Source organism: Pelodiscus sinensis, chromosome 23 (genome assembly GCF_049634645.1).
Source record: "Pelodiscus sinensis isolate JC-2024 chromosome 23, ASM4963464v1, whole genome shotgun sequence".
Taxonomy (NCBI): Eukaryota; Metazoa; Chordata; order Testudines; family Trionychidae; genus Pelodiscus; species Pelodiscus sinensis.
The window spans coordinates 8,944,112-8,971,844 of NC_134733.1; the positions used below are offsets into that span (position 1 = coordinate 8,944,112).

General features: G+C 46.0%; 1 protein-coding gene across 2 annotated transcripts in view; it reads right to left on the reverse strand.

Annotated features, from left to right (window-relative positions):
• Positions 1 to 770: 770 nt before the first annotated feature.
• Positions 771 to 27,733, reverse strand: part of LRRC38 (leucine rich repeat containing 38) — a 36,948-nt gene continuing 9,985 nt past the window's right edge. Inside the window, exon 2 of one of the 2 annotated variants that reach the window (XM_006127899.4) lies at positions 771 to 4,344. In XM_006127899.4, coding sequence (XP_006127961.3) covers positions 4,091 to 4,344 — 254 coding nt within the window. In that variant the 3' untranslated portion in view covers positions 771 to 4,090. Of the gene's footprint in view, positions 4,345 to 15,012; positions 15,558 to 27,733 lie in introns of those variants that run through there. The other variant, XM_075906487.1, reaches the window with a different exon arrangement.

The window sequence follows — 27,733 nt, forward strand, 5'->3', positions numbered from 1 at the left end:
TGAAGAAAAACTTCCTTTTGTTCGTTTTAAACCTGCTGCCTATTAATTTCATTTGGTGACGCCTAGTTCTTATATTGTGTAAATAACTTTTCCTTATTCACTTTCTCCATACCAGTCATGATTCTATAGACCTCGATCATATTCCCCCCTAGTCTCCTATTTTCTAAGCTGAAAAGTCCCAGTCTTTTTAAGTCTTTTTACATTTCTCCCCATAACCTAGTAAAGGTTTACTTGAAAATTTGCCAGAACAAACCATTTGGTGAATCTGGCCCAAGTTTTGGAGCCATAATAAAACTTGAAAGCAGAAAAGTATTCCCCTTAGTTTAGATTTCTCTAAAAACTCTTTGCCCAACTCTTATTAAGAACATAAGAACAGCCATACTGGGTCAGACCAAAGGTCCATCTAGCCCCGCATCCTGTCAGATGCCCCAGAGGGAGAGATCACGACAGGTAATCCTCCCTTGTCTCCCTTTTCCAGAGAAACAGAAGCTAGGGACACCTTTCCTTCCGATCCTGGTTATTAGCCCTAGATGGACCTATCCTCCATGAATCTATCTAGCTTTATCTAGCATAAATTATAAAACTATGTATAACATATCGGTGTATAGTGCAAATGGAACCTTTTCCATTCACTAGGTGAGTCAGGCAAAGGAGCTGTGTATTTTCAATCACATTGTAGAAAGTATCTTTTTAGTAAAAACAGAATTAGGGGTTTGTATGCAGGGGAAGGATTTCATTCTCAGATACAAATACACAACAGCAGCAATGTATTCATTAGAAATATATTTGTGTTATTTGTAACCATGGCACTACATAGTGAAAATCATGTCATTTCAGTTTCTTGAAAGAGAATAGAGTAAAAGAGCATGGATGCAGCATATCCTTTGACTGAACCATTTAATTGTGTTCCAGGGTATTTCCAGAAAGAGTAGTCTCATGAGTATCACTGTAGCATTGCATCACACTGAAGAAGCTGGAGAGAGAGGGTGCAATGACAAACTGAATTACATTAGGCTTTATTCGGATCTTGCTGTGGTGTACATAAGAAGTTAACTCCATAGAGATCAATGGAATTATACTGATGTAAAATCAGAATTAGACCTACTAGATATCTTTGTGCTCCAGCTTATGTAATAATAATACTTAGCTCCAACAGAATGCTTTTCACCCACAGATCTCAGAGCACTTCGTAAAGATAAGAAAGTATTAATCCCCCTTGTACTGAAAGGGAAATTGAGGCACAGAGATGGAAAGTGACCTGCCAAAGGTCACACAATAGGCCCATGGTAGAGTTGGAAACCAAGTACAGGTCGTTTGAGTCCCAGTCTTGTTCCCTATCCACTGACCCATGATGACCTGTCAAATAGGCAAATTAATTTTCACTCCCATCTGCCTGAGCAATGAGCATACACTATAGATACAAGGGATTTGGGTGATTGCCATAAAATCAATCTACATTAATTGTGCAAAGCAATATCATAGCAAAAAAAAGTTTTACAGAGACAATACCGGTTTTTACAGTAATTAGATGCGATGGTTACATCCGAGTCTTCTACCACAGAGCATAATTCTTGGCTTGCTTTTACTTTTTTTTGTTTGTTTTTGACTTTTTTTGGTACTATTTTCAGTCTTTGCAGCTTTTTAAATAATATTTTCAAGTATGCACACTTTTAAAAAAATATTTCCATGACAAATTTTTTAAAAATATACTTGTCCAAAAAAACTGTCCAGCACTATTCCAAAAATCTCCTATAATAAATGTTCGTTTATCTTTTTAACAAAAATATCTGCCCTTGTATAGAGGAAATCAAGTTTTTACAAGATCTATAGTACAGCCAGAATTGATATATCCTACAGCCAGATTCCGCTTGTTTACACTGATGCCAATCTGGATTAACTCCATTGATTTCACTGGTGTAATTCTGGATTGGTACCAGTGTAACCATGAGTGGAATGTAGCCCTTAGCATTTCAAAACAATAATTAAGAGCCAGATTCTGCAAGTAGACTCCTGCTCCTTTTTGAAGTTCAACTGAAGTCAGTAAGAGGTGCATGGACGCAAGGATCGGCCTTCCTGCATCTGCTTGCAAGACCAGGGCCTTATTGGCCAATAATTTTCCGTGGTTATGTCACGCTGCCAGAGCAAGAGTAGGAGACGAGCCTCAGTTCTCCTTCTGATCTCTCATCCCAGTTCCATGCATGACAGTGACATGTTTCATTATGTCTATTTATTCAATATCAATGATTTGTTTGCAGAAATCCTCACTCTGTGAAAAAAATTAGTGGGTGCTTACCCTCTACCGGCAGCCAGCTCCTCCCCCCTCTCCCACACTTCCTGTCCACTAGCAGCCCTGCCAATCAACTTCCCCACCCCCGTTCCAGCAGCTCCTATGCACTGGCAACAACTGTTCCACTGTGTGCAGGAGGCACTGGGAGGAGGAGCAGGGATGGGACACACTCAGGAGAAGGGGCAGGTTGGGGAAGGGTTTTATGCAAAGGGGTAGAATAGGGGTGGGAGCTGGGTCTGAGTGGGGATCGAGCACCACAAGAAAAGGAGGAAGCCCAGGCCTCTGTTTGTCCGAACAAACTCCCCAGCAATTCCTGCCTCATGAAAATGCAACACAGTCCTCCTATCCAGTGACAAAGCTGTTGGGATGACTGTTCTCTGCTAGGCAGGGGGCAAGAAGCCATCTCTCCTATGAGCACCCCCTGATTCATCAAACCATCCTTAGTCAGGACAGCACGTAAAGCATGTGCCTCAATCCTGCTGAAATCACAGGGGCTTCGGCACATATTTGAGTCCTGCCGTGCATCAGCGACTAAATGCACATGGGGATTTGTGATCTGAACCCCGGTTCAGAGCCCTGTTTTACCCTTGGCCTCATCTTAAGACAGGGCCGAGTGAAAACCTCCAGGACAAACTCCCCAGTATTGTGGGTAATCGAAATCCAGATCCAATTATTTCTCCACTTCCCGAGAGTAAATCATCGCACTAAGTATGAGCGTTTTAGTGGCTTGTTTTCTGTTTCAGAATGGGAACTCTGTACGCTCCTACTCGGAACCCACCTCTTACCAGGCATGGCCTTGAAGTGACCCTGACTGCAAATGCCCTGAGCCTGGGGTTTTCCCAGTTCATCCAAGGGGAACCCATTTAAAAATGCCAACTCAGGAGAAATCACTCCAACATTGGGGGTTTTCAAATGCAGCATTTTGCTTCATGCTCAGGTCTCATCATCATGAACTTGGGGGTCAAGAAGCTCTGTTTACATTGAAGCAGAATGAATGCACCAGCGTATATCAGTACAGTGAAGTTGTGCAAGTGGCCCGGGATGGACAATATTGTCCCAGGATTTGAGCCATACACTAAGATAAAGATCCTGGTACCCAGCATTATAGAGCAAAGGGTTGTCTTTGCTTCATTGCACCTGAAACGGAAGAGAAAATCTATCATTATTTATACCCTGACCAACGTGTGCTGGGCTGCAGGAAATTTCTGGACTGCAGCAAATGCTTGAGAGGGGTTTTGTTGTTGTTGAGATCTAGAACACTATTGGCTTATTTAAAATATTTCTTTGCTTGAATGTGCCTCATGATATGGGCCGTGGACTTGCAGGAGGAATTGACAGAGAGACTGTGTGTCAAGAAAACGTGAAACTTCCGAGAATGTTTTTTATAGCTCTGTGAACCATTTTAAATTTGAATTTTGTCACTTGGGAAGTGGGGTTAGGTTGTCTGACTCTCCCCCTTCCCAGGGAGAGGAAGGAGACAGCCTGAAATTGTTTCTGTATTTCCAATGGAAAGCTCTATACCTAGGCTGCTTATAGTGTGTCATTTTTAGCGTGCAATTAGAACAATCTATTATGGGCTATCATGAGGACAATCTTGTTCAAACACAGGGGTTTCTTTTGATATCCTTCCCCTCTTTATTCCTCTCCTACCCCCACCCTGACTTTTAATGCAATGTTCGATTGAGCTTCACAGAAACAGACCCTGGGCTGAGAGATCTACGTTCACTTTTCTTTCTTCTTCTTTGACATTGGCTGTGGATCCAGCAATTGATCCACAAGGGACATTTAAATACAGGGAAAAGTTCAGTCCTCACTGTCGTCTTCATCGTCGTCATCGTCTTTACTAGGAGCGCATCTCTGGAAGCAGTGCACCAGTGCCGCCAAGAGGAAGCTGGACAAAATGGCAGCGATGGAGACCGCCACTCCAGAGAAGATGATGATAAAAAGGTCCGTTAACGACAAGCTAAATTTGCATTCACTAAAGCTGACCTCGGATAATTCATCCAGAAAGATTCTTCTGTTTTCCACAGGCAGGGAGCACTGAAGTTCATGGAGACCTGCAAAGAAAAAAACAAAGGCGGTGAGAAGAGCACCACTCAACCCTTTGCCTGATTACAGCTGGGACCCAGACATGGCGGGATTTGTCTGAGGATCACCGTTAAGTTTCTAAGTTTGCATTCGGGCCAGGAAGGCAGTAACTAAAAGTTGGTATCTCTGGTTGATTGTTATTACACAACCGATACAAAATAAGTTTGGGGGGTATCTGGACAAGTGTCAACAGAAACAAGGATTCTGGTGGCACCTTAAAGACTAACAAATGTATTAGGGCACAAGCTTTGTTGAATTACAGCTCACTTCCTCAGATGCTTGACATGAAGGAAAGGCAAGAATATGGGGATGGGAGTATAACACTAGTGCTTATTAAGTCAGGGTAGATGTGGCTCACCCACAATAGTGATGAGGAGAGAGTATCTGAAGGGGGAATTACTTATTGTAATCAGAGAGCCATTCCATGTCTCTATTCAGACCCTTTCTGATGGTGTCAAGTTCGCATATGAATTCCAGCTCAGCAGTTTTGTGCTACAGCCTTTTTTTGACTTTTTTTGGCCTAAGAATGGCAACTTGCAAGTCAGTAACTGTGGGTATGTCTAGACTACATGCCTCTGGCAACAGAGGCATGTAGATTAGGCTACCCGGCATAGGAAATGAAGTGGCAATTTAAATAATCACCGCTTCATTTAAATTAAAATGGCTGCCGCGCTGAGACGATCAGCTGTTTGTCGTCTCAGTGCACTAGTCTGGATGCTCTGCGGTCGACATCAGAGGCATTTGTCGACTGCCCCACTATGCCTCGTGGGACGAGGTTTACCAGGGCGGTCGACAAATGCCTTTGATGTCGACCGTGGAGTGCCCAGACTAGCGCACTGAGCCGACAAACAGCTGATCGTCTCAGCGCGGCACCCATTTTAATTTAAATGAAGTGGTGATTATTTAAATCACCGCTTCATTTTCCTGTGCCGGGTAGCCTAATCTACATGCCTCTAGTGACAGAGGCATGTAGTCTAGACATATGCTGTGTGTCCAGGGAAGGTAAGGTGCTCCCACACTGGTTTTTGAATGTTGCCATTCTTAATGTTTGATTTGTGTCCATTTATTCTATTGTGTCTGGTTCTCCAATAGCAGAGGGGCCTTGCTGGCACAACCCCAAAATATAGCATTAGTGCTGACCTCAGAAAGAAGGCAAGAGTGGAATGGGTTTGTGGACTGAGCTATGCTCTCCTCTTTATCCCATCAGAGCAGGTTTGAGACACATGAGTGAGTCTGGGTGGGAAAGCCTGCAATAGACATGTTCTGTAAATAACAACAGCACTTCAGTCTTCAGGGCTGTCTGTTTGGGGTATTTTTCATGTATTTTTCACTATAACCTATAAAAATAAATCAGCTTCTTAAATGGAAGCCTTCAACTTCACATCATAGTATTTTCATATACCTCCCAACAATACCTGTGCATTCTCCTGTGGGATTATTCCCCCCTCCCCCACTTGCAACAACAAAAACCACCCAGGAGGTTACTTTGGGTAAAATTCCTCTCTGCAGAGAGGGTTACCAGTGTTGTGCTAAAACCCAATTACTCTTCATTTTGAGGGTTAAAATGAGGCTTGAATAATGCATCGGTCTTGTGCTGCCCTTTGCACATGGGCACATTTCACCCTTTGTAATGATCTTGATTGAAACTGATCATTGTTTCTTTAAGCCAAGGACTTGCAGAGAGATGCACTCCCCTTGCTGCTGTTAGAATCATAAATCATAGAATCATAGAATCCTAAGGTTGGAAGAGACCTCAGGAGGTCATCGAATCCAGCCTCCTGCCCAAAGCAGGACCAATCCCAACTAAATCATCCCAGCCAGGGCTTTGTCAAACCGGGACTTAAAAACCTGTAGGGATGGAGATTCCACCACCTCCCTAGGTAACCCATTCCAGTGCTTCACCACCCTCCTCGTGAAATAGTTTTTCCTAATATCCAACCTAAAACTCCCCCACTGTAACTTTAGATCATTGCTCCTTGTTCTGCCAACCGTCACTACTGAGAACAGCCTCTCTCCATCCTCTTTGGAAACTCCCTTTAGGAAGTTGAGGATGCTATAAAATCCCCCCTCGCTCTTCTCTTCTGCAGACTAAATAAGCCCAAATCCTTCAGCTTCTCCTCGTAGGTCTTGTGCTCCAGCCCCCTAATCATTTTGGTTGCCCTCTGCTGGATCCTCTGCAATGCATCCACATCCTTTCTGTAGTGGGAGGCCCAGAACTGGACACAATACTCCAGATGTGGCCTCACCAGTGCTGAATAAAGGGAAAAGATTGACTCCCCTTGGTGCTGTTGTCATGAACGTTCATCTCTCACCTCATCCCCCACCCCGTCTGGATAAAATGGTAGTGATGTTTTTCCTTCGGATCAAAATAACTGCTTGGGCTCAACCAATGCTTGATTAACTCTGTGATCAGCTTTCACCTTCTCCTTTACACTTTGTTATAAAATATGATTTTTCCATGCAGTATTGAGAACAGCCTGGTGCTGTGTAAAAGTCTGGTTTCTTTACAATGAAATTAGGAAATCTAAATTCAGAAACAAGTCTGAATACAGTTTGCTCTGCAAGGAGGAAATTCCTTTTGCTGGTGTCCTGTCTGTATCAAACAAACTAGACAGAATATTTCTCATGGTGCCAAGGAAATGCACTGATGGACTGACGGGTAAAGTGAGTGAACACTTCATGAATTATTAGTGTGATGGATTCTACGGCTACGGCTACACTGCAGCACTATTTTGAGATACCAGAGGTGTTCTGAAGTAGCTATGCCGCATCTTTTGAGTGCACCTGTTATTTTGAAATACAACGGGCTCATTATTCCAACATTCCTGTAAACTCCACGAGGAGTAAGGGGCATTTTGGAACAGTGATTTATTTTGAAATAAGTGCTGTGTAGACAGCGCCCAATTTTGAAAGAAGCTATTGCAAAAGTAATTTGAAAGAAGCTATGCAATTTACATAGCTCAACTTGTGTAGCTTATTTCGAACTCCAGGTGCAGTGTAGAGGCACCTTACTTGTTTATTGAGGCTAGAAATGTAAAGGGGATCAGAATGTACTACATGAGAAATGTGTATTAATAGCCTGGGAGTTGCTACTGATCTAATTGATACCTTCTTCCCTTTGTAAGCTGGGGAACACAGAATAGCTGGACAGGCACCTGTCACCGTTCAAGGTGTGTTTCTGGGGCAGGACTGTCCATGGCTGCATAAACACAGTTCCCGCTGCATATTAATGTCGTTGTTTCAACAAGGCAGCATTGGAGATGGAGATGTTTGAATCAGGATGTGACAGTCTGGACCCAGCCTAGCTGTTACATATTCGTTATCTCTTTTGGGATGCGGTTAGGTAAGGACCACCACAGGCTCAATTTTTCACTCTTTTCGATCCTACAGTGTTACAACCCAAGTTTACCAAATTCTGGCTCCTAAACCTCTCGGCATAATCCTGCTTATTTCTCCCAAAGTTCTGTCATCTTCCCCATGCCCCACGTTCCTCTCACCCACAGCACAACACAGACCTGCCAACCAGCCTCTCAAAGCATGCTAGCAAATGAGCACTCCAGGCAGAGTGCCCAGGGCTGTGTGTGGCAGAGGAAGCTACTGAGCAATTTCCACGTGGCAAATTGGCAGTGAGAAGTTGTGGTCTGTGTTCTAAGGCTGGAGGGCAGTGGAAATGTCTGTTAGATGGCTAAGCAGGCTGGTTGGCTATGTGGATCGTTTGAAACCATCGTGTCTACTTTGCTGGCTGGCATCCTCTGGAAGCTGAGGAAGCCAAAGGTTTCCGATGTTCTCTGAGAAGTTGGGGTTGCTCCAGATTTAACCAAGTTCATCAATATTCCCTTAAGTTTGTGTAGCCAGGGGGATGGATCAGTGCACTCAGATAGTGGGAGGAGGGCATAATTTCATTATAATTCCTATGACTAGCTGGAGGAGGTTGGAGGAAGGAACTGACTCTCAATAGCTTTCAGGGGAGTTTTCTGTATCCTCTGGACACCTTTCCAGTGTTCACTGGAGCTTTGCATTGGATCTAGCATTTGCCCTTAGTGATGACCTTGGGACAGCCATTCTAACCTAGGGTATGTCTACACTACCACCCTAGTTCGAACTAGGGTGGTTAATGTAGGCAACCGGAGTTGCAAATGAAGCCCGGGATTTGAATTTCCCGGGTTTCATTTGCATGTTGCCGGGCGCCACCATTTTTAAATGCCGGCTAGTTCGGACTCTGCGCCCGTGGCTACACGCGGCATGGACTAGGTAGTTCGGATTTGGCTTCCTATTCCGAACTACCTTTACACCTTGTTCCACGAGGAGTACAGGTAGTTCGGAATAGGAATGGCAGCGCCCGGCAACATGCAAATGAAACCCGGGAAATTCAAATCCCGGGCTTCATTTGCAATTCCGGTTGCCTACATTAACCACCCTAGTTCGAACTAGGGTGGTAGTGTAGACATACCCCCAGTTATTTATCCAGTGGTAACAATGATGAAAAGCAAAATGAGATGGGAAGAGGAGCTTTTCTCCTTCCAAGATCCCTGGGAAAGAAGCAAAAATGATGAAGGAAAATTAAAGCAAAAATGTAGAGCCAGGGAGGTTAAGTCCTAAATTTTAAATCATACGCTCCATTCTATCAGATTTTAAAGCCCTAAAATCTGCATTTAACGCATTATGCATTAAAACAACATGGCCCCTTTAAGAGTGAGTGCAGAGTTAGAATAGGGATAGGAACAGGGGAGCGGTTGAGCACTATGACCCAGGGAAGGCACTATGACCCTTGGTCTTTAGGCTTTTTTCTGGTGGCCATTTTATTTTATTTATTAAGCCAAAACGCAGCTTCCCTGTGGAACCTGGTAAGCAGGGAGTCTGGAGGTAGGGGCCCGGGGGCTGGGTTGTGTCATAGGGTTGCCAGGTGTCCAGTATTTTCACCTCCTGCCTGGGAAAAGAATCAGAAAATACCGGACATTTTAGGTGTCTGGTATTTTCTGATTTTTTTTACTGGACAGTGGGCGAAAATACAGTACTGTCTGGGTCAATACCGGACAACTGGCAACCCTATGAGTATTCACTATCCACCGTCTGGGCCTGGAGCCCTGCTCCCATTGTCCTGTGTTGGGCCCTGCCTGATTTTCAGGTAGCTTGCAAAGAGGATCTCACAGTTGTTATTCTCCCAAAACCAAGTTTCTTTCCTTCTGCCTTTGAGACATTTCCTTGCTGTTGGGCTATTTCCTGAAAAACGCTTCATGTCAGGCTGCTACAATTCTATTCTGTAACATCAAAGGGACCCGACTGGGCTAGCTGTGCTGAAAAACCAGACTTTCATCATCTGAACCTTTGAGAAAAATCCAGGCTTTAAAAATGTCTTGGCTGCTGCATCACACTGAGGCGAAAGAATCAAGTCATGACTCATGAAGGGACATGGCCAGGAAATGAAAAAGGGAGAGGAAGAAACTTTCTGAAATGACAAAGCGTGCCGGAGAGCATCTTTGAACAACACGGCAGGCTCATCGCGGGTGTTGCAGCAAAGCAATGGCGAATTGGGATGCTGGGCCTCTGAGCTATTGCGCATTTCACTGCAAATTCAAAGTTAGTCTGGTTGCGTTAAATTATCAGCCACAATTATCACCCTGGCTATCTCATGCCCCAAGGACAGACCCCTTACCCGCTCCACCAGCCCAATGTCCTGGCCTCCAAGTGGCCCCTCCGGGTTCCCACCAGCCCTGAGTTCCAGCATCCAGGCAGCCCCTCCCGGGTCCCACTGGCCCTGCCAGCTTCTGCTTGAGATCCTGCTGCCTGCCTACCATCTGTGGAGGCCAGGCCACTGGACCTAGAAGCTGCACTGCCACGCCAGGTCCTGCTGCCAGCCCAGGGCTCTGCAGCCACCTCTAGCTGTGGCAGGGTATCCAACTATCCTGGACCAGATGCCATTACTGGAGATTGTGCAACTCTAGGTGTGACCCCAGCCTGGGGCAGTGATGGGTGCAAAAAGGTTCTGGGGTGCACATCAGGACCCCCACTCTAAAAATAGTTCCAGTGCTACTGGCAACCTATCCTGTTTGGTGCACTGCTCTGCCCCCTCCATGGCACCCCCTAGACCAGGAGTGGGTAAAAGGGCCTCCAATGGCTAAATCAGGCCTGCCAAGTGAGTTGATCCAGCCTGCAGAGGCCCTGCTGCTCCCCTGTCCTCAGCCCAATTAGGGCCTGGGGTGGGGAGCATGCAAAGTTTCTTCCACCCTGCCCTGCAAGGAGTGTGGCACTTAGAAGCACCACAGGCTCCTGGCCTTGGCCTGGGGGCAGAAGGGGGAGCATGCGAAGTCTCCTCCCACTGCCAGGGGCATGGATGCCTAGGAAAACCGGGGGCGGGGCAAAGGGGATCCCCCACCCACAGACCGGTCATGGTCTGTGGGTGGGGAAGCAGGGAAGTATCCTGGTCCTGCCCCTTCTGCTTGAGGCCCTGCCCCGTTGGGTGAGGCTCTGGCCACTTCAAAAATTTCTGAAGCGGCCCCCAGCAAAACATTATTGCCCACCCCTGCCCTACACCATGCTGAGCTTGACAAGTCTGACCCGGCCTCAGCTCAGACACACGTGGCTTTTAGCTCCTCTGGTGGAGGCTCATACACTAAACCCTGGAAGCCCCAGGTTCCATCCCACCCTTGGATGACTGGACTCTGCCAGCGTTTCACAAGCACCAGACCTCTGCTCTGCCTGGGCTTAAATGCAAATTAAGTGACTGATGAGCTTTGCGCTGAGGCTCTGCGCAGGGCTGAATTTCATCCATGGGTGACATGTGGTGGGCACAAGAGGCCGTGTGCCCCCAGATGCTGTGGGAGGGAGGGACAGGCCAGCAGCCAGTGGGAGGGCTAAAGGGGAGGGGGAGACTGGTGCCCACAGCAGGACTCCGCCCCCCGGCACTCACCAACAGTGGCGGGGGATGCAGAGCAAGTCAGCCCCAGCTCACTCTGCTCTCCCAGTGCACCCCTCCAGCACAGGGGCAGGACCCAGCCCCCACTCACCTGTGGGAAGCGGAGCAACATGGCCAGAGGAGCAGAGCAAGCTGGAGCCATGTTGCTCCACTTCCCCCATCACTGCTGGTGAGTGTGCGGGGGATGGACCCCTGCAGCCAGCACTGGCCTCTGGCCCTTCTAGTCCCCCGGGCTGCCTCCGTTGGGGGAAGGGGTGGGGGTGGAGCAAGGATGGGGAGGAGATGGGGAGAGGGAAGAGCAGGAGCAGGGAAGGGTGGCCAGTGGCCCCCCAAGTTTCCCCTCACCAGTGGCCTCTGCGTGGAATCCAATTCTGCACTGACTGACTGTACGTCCAAAGTGCCGACAGGCCCCGAATCAGAATCAGGGCTCCATTGTATAAGTTCAAACATGGAATAAGTGTCAGACCCCACCCTACAGAGCAGACAATCTAACATCATCGCAATCCCATTGACACCAGCAGCAAGGGTCAAGACCCAATATAACCTGTTAGGTCAAAACGAGTTGATAGTGTGTTATTTTTTAAACTTGTAAGGCTGCGTGCCCGGTTTTCATTTTACAGTACACCCTTAGCAAAAGCACCATCGCTTGTGCCATGAAATGAGTGGTGTTATAATGATCATTCTTAGCACATACACACACGTATGAGAATCATACTGTTGGGATACGCAGCTACAGCCAAACTTCTTCAAAGTTGGTCAGATCCGATGTTCTAGTTTGGGCTGACCCCCTATCAGCCTCCATAGCTATATTTGGCTTGTGAATATCATTCAGAGAAACTAGTTCCAAACAGTTATGTTTGCTCATATAAAAGAATTCAAGGCATGTATTTCTTGGCCTAGATTGCAACAGTACAGCTAGTGGAGTCAATGAATATTTATTCCTGTTTGTCACCTGCACTCCTGCCTGTCACGCCCTGGTCACACAGGCAGCATTTCTCTCAAACAAAGAACAAAAGGTAGAATAAAAGAAAGAACAGTCATAAATCTCCCAGGAGAGAAAGAACACAGTCCTGCCCTCTGTCACATTCATCATCTGGACTAAATTCAAAACAGCAGCTACCCATGCAGTAGGCAAGGGGACGCCAATATATTTAAGGGGACAGCTCACAGACAACAGAGTGAAAACTTTCCTTTCCAGTTACACATAGGCTGTGTCTAGACTGGCCACTTTTTCCGGAAAAGCAGCCGCTTTTCCAGAAAAACTTGCCAGCTGTCTATACTGGCCGCTTGAATTTCCGCAAAAGCACTGACGATCTCATGTAAGATTGTCAGTGCTTTTACGAAAATACTATGCTGTTCCCGTTCGGGCAAAATTCTTTTTCCGAAAAACTTTTGCGCAAAAGGGCCAGTGTAGACAGCAGAGATTTGTTTTCCGCAAAAAAGCCCCGATTGCGAAAATGGCGATTGGGGCTTTTTTGTGGAAAAGCGCGTCTAGATTGGCCACGGACGCTTTTCCGCAAAAAGTGCTTTTGCAGAAAAGCGTCCTGCCAATCTAGACGTGCTTTTCCAAACATGCTTTTAACGGAAAACTTTTCCGTTAAAAGCATTTCCGGAAAATCATGCCAGTGTAGATGTAGCCATAGTGAACTGGTCCAAAAAAAGGGGGATGTGAGGGAGAAATAGTGTTATGGGAAATGACACTTTAATAAAAAGAGCTCTTGTTTTCTGGTTCAGCTGAGTTGTACTCAGCACAAGTAGAGTTGCCAGGTGTCTGCTTGTTTTCCGGCAACCAGAGACCAGCCTGATGTAAGTCCATCCCGGCTGCTCCCCATGGCCCAGCATGTAGCAGTGACTGTACAGGAGGAATCCTTTGCTGTCTAGATCCCACCAGCATTCTGGTGATGGTGGGTGCTGTAGTGGCACAAGGTAGCCTCCACGCCAGGGTGCCGACATAGTGGTCCATCGTGGAGGCAGCACAGAGCTGGCAGAGCAGACTCTGTCATGGGAGGCTGCTGTACTAAGGGGGAGTTCACTGGGGACAGGGGAGCTGACCCCTCCATGGGCCCTGGTAGGGTTGCCAAATGGTTAACCAAAAATACCGAACCTCCTCCCCTCCCAAAAAAAAAACACAGGGGAAAAAAATTCTGTTTAGAAAAAAGGGAGGAGGCCAAAGTTGTTGAGCAAAAAAAAAGAGAGAGAGAAAAAGGATCCTAAGCATTATTAAGCAATAATAATAATAATAAAAACCCAGCACAGCCCCTTTAAGAAATGCCTTTGAGGCTTTTTGGCCCTAACAGGCTGCTGGCAGCTGTCCCCCATCCTGTCTTCCTGCTCCGGGCCAGACAGCTCCCCTGTGGAACCAAGTAAGCACCCGGGATTTTTGCCTCCTGGCCGGGAAAAATATTAAAAAATACCAGACATTTTAAGTGTCCGGTATTTTCTGAAATTTTTTTTACTGGACAGGAGGCAAAAATACCGACTGTCCGGGTCAATACCGGACATCTGGCAACCCTAACCCCTGGACAAGGTGGGAGGGGCTGGCTCTGCGCTCCAGGAAGGGGCAGGACTGGGGGAAACCAGCCCTTGGCACTGCCCGGAATGTGACATGCCTTCCCCAGTCCTCAGAGCTGCACAGACCAAGCGGCGCGCCCATGGAGATTTAAAGGGCCAAGGGCAACTTTACTCTTTGCCCTCGGCCCCCTTTTCTCTGCCATCAGCGGGTCTACTCCGTGCCCAGGCATATTGGAGCCAAGATACACACTGTATTTGCTTGCATTACAAGAAAGAGAAAAAGAACAGGAAAAAATGGAGAGGATCAGGGGAAAGAGATATCCCCGAGCCTGGAACTAACTGAGCGTGGTGGTGCAGCTGGATCTCAGAGGCCAATTTTCTTTGTGTGGTACTAGCAAAAGATGAGAGCCCAGTCCTGCAGACCTGATGTCAATAGTAGTTTTGCCGTTGACCTCAGTGGGGGCAGGATCAGGTCCAGAGGGAATATGCCAGTTCTGTTCTTTTCCCTATGTGACATTCCAGTCTTCACCTTAAATCAGGATGTCAAGCAGGCACAAGACCGTTTGCCTTGTACTAAGCCCTGGGGAATATTTCCTGCTGCGTGAACTAGAGTATGTTGCAGTGATGGAGAGCTTGATTATAAAACAACACACACAGACACAGGCAGACACAGACACACACAAAGTGCTCCTTTTTGTGTAGCCGTGAGTCCTGGAATCTAGGTCACGCTCTCAAACAAACCAGATGAGATTGGAATTTTCTACTTGCTAGATTCTCACACACTCCAACGTGCTAGTTTAGCCCGGAGTTTTCACAGAGTTCTTAGTCATAGAGACTAATAGATGCCACCGGGCAAAGCTCGGCCTGTGACAAAAGAGGCCTTGCTAGCTCCCAGCTGTGGCTCATCCGTGCTGTGTATGTTTCTCCTTCTCGGTGAGACAGGAGGGGAAAAAAACAGCCCGGAAAAGCTGTTTTGGCAATAAGCTAATGAGACCGCAATACTTGGGGAGCTGGGGTCAGTGGAGGTGGGAGAGGGAGACCATGTATTGTTCCATTCAAACTGGTGAATTAGCTTTAATTTTCTGCATTGTGAGCCTATTCCAAAGCCCATTAAAGTGAAGGGGAGTTTTCCTGTTCACTTCATGGGGCTTTGGATCTGGTCCTTTATTCATAACAGCAGTAACAATGATAGCAATATTTCCAGTGGCACGTGGGGCATCTCCTTCCAAAGTGACACACTGGTTCCAAGATAAAAGTACAGAAGAGGGTTTTGACTTTTTTATTTGCAGAGCCCCTTTGAAAATCGTAGGCATAGTCCAGGGTCCCCCATGGGTCTGCGAAGCACAGGTTGAAAATACACATTGCATCACACCCACTGAATGCTCACTGGAAGTGCTGCCCTACTTGGGCAACCTATGATGCATGTTGTTAGATCTGTGGACCATATCCATTTTCCTTTCCTTTCTTCCATAGCTTTGTGGCACACCCTCCATACTACTGAAAGGTGTCATCCTCACCATCATGACACTTTAGTCCACTATATTGGAAGTACTGATGTTCTGCATTCCAGGAGCAGGCCTGTCTTACATCTAGATCCACATGGCGGATGTTGTACAGAGTGGTTTCCCAAACGGATTCATCTCCTCTCCACCTTCCAGGGTCAGCGGGACAGAAGAATGACGACATTAAACTCAGCCCTTCATCCTATGACAGATGGATTGCTTACTTGTCTGTGAGTGTTTGCTTCTTTCCGCCTCTCTGCTGTGAAAAGCAGTAGGGACGATTTAACCCTTACTGATGTATTATAGCTGATAATGGGTCACACAGTTATTAATCTACCAAGCCATTCTAGCAAAGGCAGCACACAGGGATCTGGGATTTGTTTTAGATAAGGCCCTTTTCACTTCAATGTCTACAAATCCCAGAGCCTACAATGACAAGCTCTTGCCAATAAGCATTGCAAAGTACTGTAGACTTGACGGAGAATCCTAGCACCTTTTATTTAATCTTCATGTTTAATATTTGTTCAGTAGAGCCAGAAGCTTCAGTCAGGAAGACACAGTCGCCTTTCTGAAGGCCTAAAAAAAAAATCACTTGGCAGGAATTTCAGCATGTTCGTTGGTACAAAAACTGAGCTCTGGGCCCTTTAAATCACTGGTGGAGTACCGTACCACGTGCTCTGTGGAGTTCTGAGAGCTGGGGGGTGGGGTCAGTGCTATTGGTTGGCTGCCCTGGCTCCCTGCCCCTTCCACCCATGGCCCTACCCCTTCTGGGAGTGCAGAGCAAGCCCCCGCCCATCTTACCCAGGGGCCCATGGAGGCTATAAGTGCCCCTGCCCCCAGTGTACCCCCTTAGTACAGCAGCCTCCCAAGATAGAGTCTGGTCCACCAGCTCTGTGCTGCCTCCACAATGGACCTGCACAGGAGGGATGCTATGGGTAGGCCCAAAGAGAGAGGGGGCATAGACCTGAGCCCTTATGTTTCTTCATCCCTGCTCCAGTGGTCGAAGACTGCGGTCATTGCAACAGGGGGCGAGATCAGGCTTCACCCTCTGAGCTGGGAAGGTAGCAAGCTGACGCCTTTCTGTATCTGCACTGGGGTAAGCACCCAGACAGATCTGCCCCAAGGACTGTCATGCAAGTCAAAGGATAGGACTGCATCATGGTCTATAGGAGATGCGGGAAAGGCCCCCGCCTCCATGGAATGTGATTCAGAGCAGGGATTTTCACATCAAAATGTTTTGGTGGCCTCTGGCTGGTGGCTACTCTGACATTTTCTCTTCAAATACAGGCAGTCCCCGGGTTATGTACAAGATAGGGACTGTAGGTTTGTTCTTAAGTTGAATTTGTATGTAAGTCGGAACTGGTACATGTTGTAGGGGAAACTCTAGCCAAACATTTCCCCAGAGCTCAGTTTTATTCTCCCACACCTCACTTCCCTCAGTCCTTTATTCTCAAGCTGAGGTGTCTGCTGAGAAAAGCCGCTCCGCGTCTCCCTTGTCTGCTGGGGGGGGGGGGGGGGGGGGGCGCTAGCTTCGCGTCTCCCTGGTCTGCTGGGGGGAAGCAGCTAGTGCGGGGTTACCTCACCCTGTTTGTAAGTCGGATCCATGTAACCCGGGGACTGCCTGTACTTGAAAAACAAATACATTCCTAGGTTCATGTCCAAATCACTGCCATTTATTTATGCAGATTTTTTTTTAGACTCCGTATTACAAATAACGTATAGTGGTTTCTATTCTTAACTAGGCCTAAGCAGAACAGAAACACAAATCCCTCTTGTCTTTTTTCTGGTTTCCTTTCCTTCGCTGGTTGCTTTTTTAAAGACTTGCAAGCTACTCAGTCTGCTGTGAAATGTATTAGCATACCAATATCACTTTTCGCAGCAGACTGACGTAGCCCCAGCAAGCCTGGGGACAAATTAAGCCCTGGGTAGGGAGGTAGGGATAGAGGAAGGAAGAGGCCAACCGTGATGGGAAGTATGAGTTTGGGGCCAGAGCCTGCCATGTGTGGCCAAGGAACGGAGCCTGAGGCCCCATGACGGGAGCCTGCCATGCAGCACCCACGGAGGGGGGTCTCTGGCTGGCTGCTCCTCCAGCTTTTGTATCTCCAGAGAGGGACGGGGCCTACCAGTACTATGACCCAACATAATGTGTCTAGAGTGGGGGCTCTGAGATGGGGCTGAAGAGGAGCTTTGGGCTGTAGGTGGGGGCTCTGGCTTGGGTGGGGATCAGGGCTGGTGCAGGAGGGACTTACCCCAAGTGGCTCTTCATCAGCAGTGCAGGGGGGTGCTACAGAAGCTTCCTGCCTTCCTGGCAGACCATGCTGCGCCCCAGAACAAACAGCAGCAGATGACCCAGCCAATGGGAGTGCAGAGCTAGTGCTCATGGGAGGGGCAGTGTGTGGAGCCCTATGCGCTCTCTGCCCCCCCCCTCCCCCAGGAGCCGGACCTACCGCTGGCCACTTCTTAACATCCCTACAGATCATCCTGCAACAACGAGACCCAATGCCTGATAGGCAACAACCCCTCGTTTGAAAACCACTAGCCTAGACTGTTTCCTAGGCATGATTCCCGAGGCAACGGAGGGGTCTGAACACAGTACGTTAGATAACAGATGGTCAAGTAACGCACAGCTAGAATTACTGATGTGGTTGCATAATAAGAAGCTCCAGTCTTGCTTGTTTAGACTAGGTCTTTCTGCCACCAGATGGGAGATAGGATCTTCTCTCTGGTGAGTAATAAAAACCATTTTGAGTGTCCTCACAAATCGCCGCACTCTTGTCAGAAGACAAACTGTACAGAAGTGGGCAGAATGAGTGCACGGATGCGCAAATAACATTGTTTGTGCTCTGGAGCCCTACAGAACATGCATCACTGCAGTCCTTCACTGCTGTCTGAAACCTGACACAGAGCAGGTCCCAGTTATGTCATGCTGCTTGACACAAATGGTAAGCCTAGAGTCAGGCTACGTCTACACTACAAGGCTACGTCTACACTGGCACGATTTTCCGAAAATGCTTTTAACGGAAAAGTTTTCCGTTAAAAGCATTTTCGGAAAAATCGCATCTAGATTGGCAGGATGCTTTTCCACGTAAGCACTTTTTGCGAAAAAGCATCCATGCCAATCTAGACACGGTTTTCCGCAAAAAAGCCCCGATCGCCATTTTCGCGATCAGGGCTTTTTTTGCGGAAAACAGTACTATGCTATCTACACTGGCCCTTTTGTGCAAAAGTCTTTCGGAAAAAGACTTTTGCCCGAACGGGAGCAGCATAGTATTTCCGGAAAAGCACTGATGATTTTACATAAGCTCATCAGTGCTTTTCCGGAAATTCAAGTGGCCAGTGTAGACAGCTGGCAAGTTTTTCCGCAAAAATCAGATGATTTTGCGGAAAAACTTGCCAGTCTAGACACATCCCGAGTGTTCTCGGCAAACAATATGCTAATGAGGGACTCATTTGCCTGAGTCGCAATTTCATTTGCATATTTTCTGCAGATCTGTTTTTGCGCTAGGGGCTTTTGCACGAAAACAAGCAGTGTGGACATTTTCTTTTTGTGCAAAATCCCCTTTTTCTGCGAGATCGGTATACCTCAATTTTAGGGCATAAGGATCGTGTGGAAAAGGGGGCTTAGGGGCAAAAAGGAAACATACACATTGCTCGTTTTTGCACAAAAACCCCTAGCGCAAAAATGGATCGGCAGAAAATATGCAATTGAGATTGTGACTCATAATTAGCATATTTTTTGCTGAGAAAACTCATAGTGTAGACATAGCACAAATAACTGCATGGTCAATAGGGGTATGTCTATACAGCGGGCAGTTATTTCGAAATAATGTTGAAATACTGTCAGGCTGGAGGACTTCCTACTCCAACTCCTGTAACCCTCATTGTACAAGGAGTAAGGGGAGTCAGAAGAAGAGTCCTCTATTTTGTGTAAGTGCTATGTAGATGCTCCCAATTTTGAAATAAGCTAATTTGAAATGAGCTATGCAATTGACGTGGCTCAATTTGCGTAGCTTATTTCAAGTTAAGCCCTGCTGTGTAGATGTACCCCAGGAGTTCTGTGGCACCCTCGAGACTAACAGATTTATTCAGGCATAAGTTTTCGTGGGGAAAACCCACTTCATCAGATGAACTGGAGCGGAAGTTATAGAAGTAGGGGTATATATAAGGAAGAAGTTGCATGTATTAATGAAGCTAATCAAGTCAGTGTGCAACTAAGTCATTCACAGCATTTGATCTGGAGATGTGAATATGCAAAGAGGGGAAATTGCCTTTGTAATGCATTAACCAGTTGAGATCCTTATTCAATTCTAAATTGACAGTTTTGAATTTGCAAATGAGTTCTAATTCAGCTGTCTCTCTCAGTCTCAGATGCTGACTTGTTCAAGTTGTTAGTGATTTTACTGCCTGCAGCATGAGATTTTGGTCCAAGAAGAATGTGGTCCCCTGATTCCCTTGGAAATAAAACCCTGTTAATGGTGAAAAATTTAGCCTTGCAGCTGAACGGGTGCTTTCTGTAAGTCCACAGTCCCATAAGGAATAGTTCCAAATAGGATATAATAGCAGTATTACCTTTTCTAGGGGTTTTTGAACCATCCTATTCAGTTTAATAGAGAATTTTATCCCTGCTGCACAATGTTATAAGGTAAAGTCTCCCAAAGGCTCATTGGGTCATGACAAAGGGACATGAGTTTTCACGACCAGTGGCACACGTAGGAGTGATATGGCTAGCACCATGTCCCACCACACTGGAGATGGTGATCCACGCTGAGACTCAAACCAGCAATCCTCAGCAACGTAACTAAGATCCTGAATAACCCAGCCACCCCTCACACAAATCTGTCAAATGGTTACAACTCACTGGCGTGAGGATCTCATGTACTTTAATTTCTATAGGGTATTTACCGAGTAATTTCTCTAGAATGCTGTTGATTTCACCCCTTTGAAAATTCCACCTGGCTTTCCCATCAAAAAATGTCTCACGGGGGCTATGGACATTTGCAGTTTAAATATTAGTTGGAGCTAAGAAAGATGATAGTTATAAAAATCATCTTGCTCCTACCCAGTGTTCAGAAGAGCCGCTTCTTCATACCAAACCCAAATCTGTAATTGAAATAACAAGAGTTATAAATATGTCACTTATGTTATTTTGGCCAGGGGTCACACTTTATCTTTTAAACTCCAGCTGTCCCAAGGTCGCACAGTCTGTATCTTTCTGTTGTGTCATTTGCAGAAAGACAGATGTACTAATGTTGCAAGCAGCCTCTTTTTTCTTGTTCTCGTTATTATGGCAACTCTTAGAACCCGAGGCAGAGATCAGGCACTGAGCGGTAGCTAAGGACTGTGTCTACACTTTTTCTACATATAATGACTGACAAGGTTTGCCTGTGTCTTAAAGAGCTGACAGTCTAAATAAAGTGGAAAGCTTGGAACTGATGGAGCTAGAACCATGCTGATATTCATCAGGATACATTTACTGTTTCTTTAAATAGCAGAAAGTGCTGTGTGAAGGCTCCAAGCAAAAGTTGTACTTATTTTCATAAAGTTCCTTGTTCAGGGGTAGAAGAATGTGACATTGGGATGGGTCGCACAACACAGAGGGAAATGTTAAGGAGTCTTGCTAGTTGTTTTGGCTGCAGTGGGGTAAAGCTCTATCAGGTATAAACACTCCCACTGTGGCTAATTCATACCTAAATAGGATGCATCTAGATTACAGGGCTTTTTGGGAAAATGGCCGTTTTTCTGAAAAAACTTCACTTATGTCCACACTGCTATTGCGTTCTTTTGAAAGAAAATTGAAAGAACGCAGGTTTTTTCTGACATTGGTAAATCTCATTCTACAAAGAAGAACGCCTTTCCCAAAAGAGCTCTTTCGGAAAAAGACGTGTGTGGACATGGAAGAGGGCGATTTTTTGAAAGAAGAGGCCTCCAAAAAAAAGCACAGGTGCCGTGGTGGCCACTCCGTCCATAGTAATCACAACTCAAATGCAAGATAGCGTCCATTCAGTGTGGATGCTGTCTTTTGAAAAAGCAGATTGCTTTTTGGATGCGCTTTTGCTGTGTGGACGCTCTCTTTCGAAAGAAGCCTGCAGTCTAGACGTACCCATAGGGAGGTGGGAGAGCAGCAGGATTGTGTGCATGCTTAGTGATTTGAAAATGGATACAGTCTGGAAAAAAATTAATCTGGAGAGTGGGAGTGGGAAGAAAAAAGGAAGAAAGTTTCAGGGAAAAATGTAGAAAACCAGCTCTATTAGAAACACTGGGCCACCCAAAGGGATGTGACCCTGCTGTCCTACCCCACCCCAACAGGGCACAAAACACCCCAGTCCATTTGAGCTGTGTAGGAATTCTTCAGCCTTCAAGATCTGTCATTCAATCATGTTTGTCCTTGGTGCTCTTTAGCCAAACAAGTTTCTAGCTACATCCCATCTGGCTTATTGACTGTTTTGAAATCGCCTCCTCTTGGCTCTGAAGTAAATAGTTCCCCAGATGTCTGCAACCTGTGATGATATATTGGATGGTAACCTCTGATTTGCATTTATGTTCCTGTGGCTCAAGATAAGCAACAAATAGCACACCTGGCCTCAGGTTAACTGGACTCCGCTTTAAAGGACCTTCTGAGTACAGGCTGTCCATGCTTATTCCCAATCCTTGGGATGTTGTAAGAAATATTCGTATTAGTTATACCTTTTATTAGGAATATTTTGAAGCCCTTTTGTATCGCAATCCAATCACTTTAGTCCAGTGGAGAGTAACCTGTGGTCCTAGGGCCATGTGCAGCCCTTCGGGGTTCTATGTGTGGCTCATGAGACATTTTATTTACCATTGCCCATGTGCAGGGTTGCCAGATTTTGCTGGTTTTGTCTGCATAATTCCTACCAGTATTACTAAAGTGGCATGTGCTTAAAGCAAAGGCGCATGGAGTGAGGTGCATGCAGGTTGCACACAACATTGAATGTGAGAGCCATGCACTCCCTCTGCATCCAATCAAAGTGCTGTTGTGATTCAGCTGGCAAATTCTAGGTGTGCAAGCGCAGTGAGCAAAATTAGCTTATCCCGGGAGACCATCTCGATTATGACAATCTTGCGGCCCACTGAGATGAAGGAAGGCCACTCATGTGGCCTGCTCACTTGCTTAGATTGCCCCCCACTGCTTTAGTCTGTTTTCCTTCTAGGTTAGGGATTGCCTCTTTTTTTAATACAGTACTCTCCACAAATCCCACTTCGGTCCTCCAGATATTACCATAATTTAATTATTTACGACAACTTCTACTAACATTTATAATTGCCTAATACCAGAAAGTTACAGTTGCCTTAGTTAAAAGTCAATGTAAATTATCCATTGAATAACTGATATATTTGTAAAACCTACGTATGGTGGCAGGCAATTAGCCTGCAGAAAGTGGAACTAAATGTATTAGTTACTGCAAATATTTCCCTCAGCTGTATTTTAACCTGCATGAGGGAGTTAGGAAGAGCATTTGAATATTCCACACCGACTTGTCTAGAAAAATGGGAAATTATATTTGTCAAATTGTAGCTGTTTGCTGATGTTAGAGAGGTTTAAGTGACTTGAAATTATTTAAATGTGGCATTATATTCCTTGTATGGTATTTTGCCTTTAGTTATATATCTGTTTCTTCTGCTTTTACACTGGCACTGATGTATTAATAAGTCCCAAGGAGGAGTTCTGCTCTAAGGAAATTTGAAATGCCATTCAGCTCTTGCCTATGGCTACCAAAAAAGAAAAGCAAAAAACAAACAAACAAAATCAAATCTGGATGTATGCAGTAAGGAACCGACTTCAGATAAAAAGATTATTTTTTTAAAGCAGGTGAGTGTTCACAATTCGCACTCACTTCAGTTTACCTTCAGTTAGATCTGATTGTGTTCATCACCTTTGGAAATCGAACAACTGGGTCTGGATTCTAAATATACTTTTGATTCAGCCCAAAACTTTCGGCCAGAGTGATTTTGTAAAATAGCAATTACCAAAATTCTCCTGAAAACCCTAAAAACAAGGAACAAAAGAAGCCAAAGGAGCCAGTGACCAATTATTTTTCTGCAAATGAGCAGGATTCAGCATACATATAGAAACCACTGCAGGGCTCTTGTGGAGGAATCTTACTTCTGTTAGGAGATTCTGCATGAACAGACTAAAAGCTACTGAATGTATGCGATGTCTCAGAGCTTTTATTTCCATTTCTGGCCTTGTATATTATGTACTAAACTAATGATGTGTCAGATGTGCCAGCATATGCACTGATACCCAATGAAAAACTGTGCTATAGAAATGGACTTTAGGGCTGTGTCTAGACTACATGCCTCTGTCGGCAGAGGCATGTAGATTAGACACATAGGTAAAGGGAAATGAAGCCGCGATTTAAATGATCGCGGCTTCATTTACATTTACATGGCTGCCGCGCTGAGCCGACAAACAGCTGATCAGCTGTTTGTCGGCTCGCGTGCTAGTCTGGACGTTCCCTGTCGACATCAAAGCCCTTTGTCGGCAGCCCTGTTATTCCTCTTGGAATGAGGTTTACCGGGGCTGCCAACAAAGGGCTTTGATGTCGACAGGGGGAACGTCCAGACTAGCGCGCGAGCCGACAAACAGCTGATCAGCTGTTTGTCGGCTCAGCGCGGCAGCCATGTAAATGTAAATGAAGCCGCGATCATTTAAATCGCGGCTTCATTTCCCTTTTCCAAAACAACAAATCTACATGGCTCCATCGTCTAGACATACCCTAGCAGTGTTTCCCGTAACTGTGTACTTGGGTGGCCACTCGGGAGAAATTCAAAAGCTACCCAGTTATTGACAGAGCACCCACAGCCAGTGGTATGTGTTTCTACTGGTGGTGCACATCCTCACATACCTCAGTGCACATGGTAAAATTTATTCCACATGTGAGGAAAAAATCAGATGGAACATTGGCAGTTAATCTCCTGCCTTTTCAGTGGAAGCTTGTTCTAATTCTATGCAAGCACACAGTGGAAAAGCAGCCTAGTGTGTATAACCGATAAACACACACAGATACTAACAGCCAGAAGATAGGAGTGACAGAAAGTTCACTAGTTTGACTAACTTTCCAGCTGCCTAGACATTTAAATGGAACTTCTGCCTTTACTTATTGGACACCTTTTGAAATTAACATTTACCATTTTCACCGAGTTCTTTAGAGCCACCGATGTCATGTCTGCTGGCAGTAAGAACCCATGTGAATAGAATACAGACACATTAAAACATACCATTTTAGACTCCATAGCATGACTCCATCATCTCTGGACTCTCGCCCATTGTAACCTTCCCCTTTGACCTCTCCCCAGTGCACAAAAAAACTCTGTTCCTAAAGTCATTCTTTTCCATTACTCCAACCACCTCCTCCACCCCGGAAGCCCGCGTTGGTTTCCTGCTACTGCATTCAATTTAATTTCTACTTCCTCACTCCAGAAAGCTTGCCCATAATCTCAGCTGCACCTGTTATGCACCGTCACTCTTCTTCTCCCTCGCTCATTCCTAGACTTCTCCCCAGTTCTGTTGGGCAGCTCATCTCTAAGCGTTCTATATCGGGGAGGTAGCTAAACTGACTACAACACTTCTCCAGCTCCCCCACAGCCCTTAGAGCTGTTTAGAGTGCACCGGGAAGGGATGCATTGTGGTGGCCATATAAGGGACCCTTTAGAATCGCTGGGCCTTGGGGCAATTGTTCTCTTTGCTCTTTTCCTCCCCCCGTGGCAGGCCTGCATAGAAGCACTAGTGTAGGCAGCACCGTCATTGAACCCACTGTGCCGTTAAACCATGTTGAAAACAGTGATGAATGGTGCAAAGTGAAAACCAGTTCTCTAGCTGCCCTAGCACTCCCTAAATCCCAGATCATTGATTTCCTACATTTATAACCATGGCATCTCTGGTAGGAACCTTGTAAATGGCAAGCATAGTGGGCAACCTCGACCAGAAAAGGAGGAGGCGCATCCCATGGATTATATCATACCATATTGCTTTATTAGACACCATTCGTAGTCTCCACCTTCTGCTTAAATCAGGGGTGGGGAACCTCAGTCCCAGGTGCCAGATGCAGCCCCCGGCTTGCCTGGATCCAGCCCCTGAGGCTCAGGGCTGCCCTCTCCCATTATTGGGGAGACCGTGATGGTGCTCTGCCTGGGGCTGGAGCATACAAAATCTACTCGTCTGGACCCCCCACGCTCTGCTGTGCTAGGGGAATGTGGGGGGGTGTCTTTCTCCTCAGTTGGGGACCACGTCAGTGAGGGTTTGTTTGGGGGTTTTTTGCTTCTCACTTTTGTGCAGCCCCCCCCACTGATTTTTTGGTGGGTCTGCGGCCCGTGGCCCAAAACAGGTTCCCCAGCCCTGGCTGAAATGGATACAAATCCTTCACATAGTTCTACAGCTGCAGCAGGCCAGCAAATAAGACCATCAAAGCCTTTTGTTCCTGTCAAGTGTAGGGGGGGGGGGTTAATTGGGATGTGCATTGAATAGCAACAGGAGGGGAATGCCTGTGTGGTTGACACTGGTTTCAATGACACGATGGCTGCTCTTTGTGAGACCAATGTAGCACAGCTGCGTCCTCATCCTTCCTGAAAAAGCTTGTTCCTAAGACACTAGCTGGAGGTGGGGTGGAAAGAGGGCAAGATGACAGAAAGGAGACACCACAGTCACACTTCAAGGGCAACTTAAACTCTAATTAAAAGTCATGTTAAAAATGCATTAGCCATTAGTAAACAAGGTCACGCTCACAGCTACCCAAGGCATGTCCATGCAAGGAATAAAATAGCAATAGAGACCTGTACAAAGCACTTAATTAAATATGGGCACCCCAGGCGACTTGAATTCCCGTCAGTACCTGTGTTACATCTGAATCCAGCTTTGGCACCTGCGAGGGGAGACTCAACGGGGTCCTTTTACAGCGTTTAATTTTTAAAATAGCATCTTCCTTCCAAGCTGCATGCTCAGGGTTAAATGATAAAATGGCAAAGTTGGGCCCTGATCCTACAGTTCATGGTGCACCTATAAGCCGCAAATTGCAGCATCGGGGTCTGCAGCAGTAAATAATAGCACTGGAAGAGTGAAATTAAGATAGTTAGGCCAGGGAGGAAACATGCATTTCCAGCTGAGATGAGAATGAGCAAGAGAGAGAGAGAGAGAGAGAGAGAGAGAGAGAGAGAGAGAGAGAAAGAGAGAGTGAGCAGATGAGGGCTGGAGATACAGGAAGGTTGTTGCAGACAGCAGGAGCAACAGGGTTGCATTTTAATGACATTGCTAGCTCTTCATGAAGCAGCAAGTACCAGAAATCTGACGAGACGATGGATGAAATCCTGGACTTCGACTTCTGTTGGGTCATGGTTTCATCCAAGACCTAGACCAGTTCTGCAGACCCAATGGACTTGGATGGAGTGAATGGGCCTCAAAGTTATTCACACCAATCCTCCAAATGCCCTGCATTAGCTCTCACTTTTTAAATACAGGTTGAACCTCTCTAGTCCGTCTGCTATGTACATTGGACATACGTCTCAGACACTTCGTCAAAGGATCAATGCCCACAAAACAGATATTAGACAGGATCACAAAGAAAAAACAGTTTCTTGCCATTTCAACCAGAAAGGACATTGTCTCAACGACTTAATTACCTGCATCCTGCTTCAAAAGCCTTTTAAGACTGCACTTGAAAGAGAATCCTCAGAACTGTTATTAATGCTAAAATTCGACACTTTACACCTGAGTCTGAACAAAGGATCTAGTTATCTTACCCATTACAAAGATAGCTTCCCCAATTATCACCTCTAATATCATTACCTCACAGACATTTACCTTCCCCCCATCCCCCTTCTGTTCTGAAATTTGATTTGTCCTTTTCATATGTGTTCATTTTTTAAATTGTATCCTTTGGTATATATGGTTGTGACAATTTTCTTCCACTATTTGATCTGAGGAAGTGGGTCTGGCCCACGAAAGCTCATCATCTAATAAACCATCTTGTTAGTCTTTAAAGTGCTACATAGTCCTGTTTTTTGTTTCAGCTACACCAGACTAACATGGCTACATTTCTATCACCTCTCTCGTCTGGCACTCTGGTCCGGCAACCTCCATGGTCTGGCACGATTTTAGTTAGCTGGACATCCACTTATCATGGATATGACCAAGCTTCCTGCAGACCCATAGAGTTTGTTTACAGTTTCTGGCTCTCAGTGTTTTGTGGTGTTATTTAGCTCTAATTTGTCCCTAAATGTCTTCTAACAGCCCAGAGAGCAGTGGCAGAGTTGGTAATACTGATAGACAATATTGACCTCCCGTGGTCTGGCAAAATCTCTGGTTCTGCTCTGGTCAAGTCCCTATGGTGCTAGACTAGAGAGGTTCAACCTGTCACACATGTCTTACCCTCCTTCTATCAGGTTCCTTAAAGGAGCCCATGAGAGCTTCTTTCC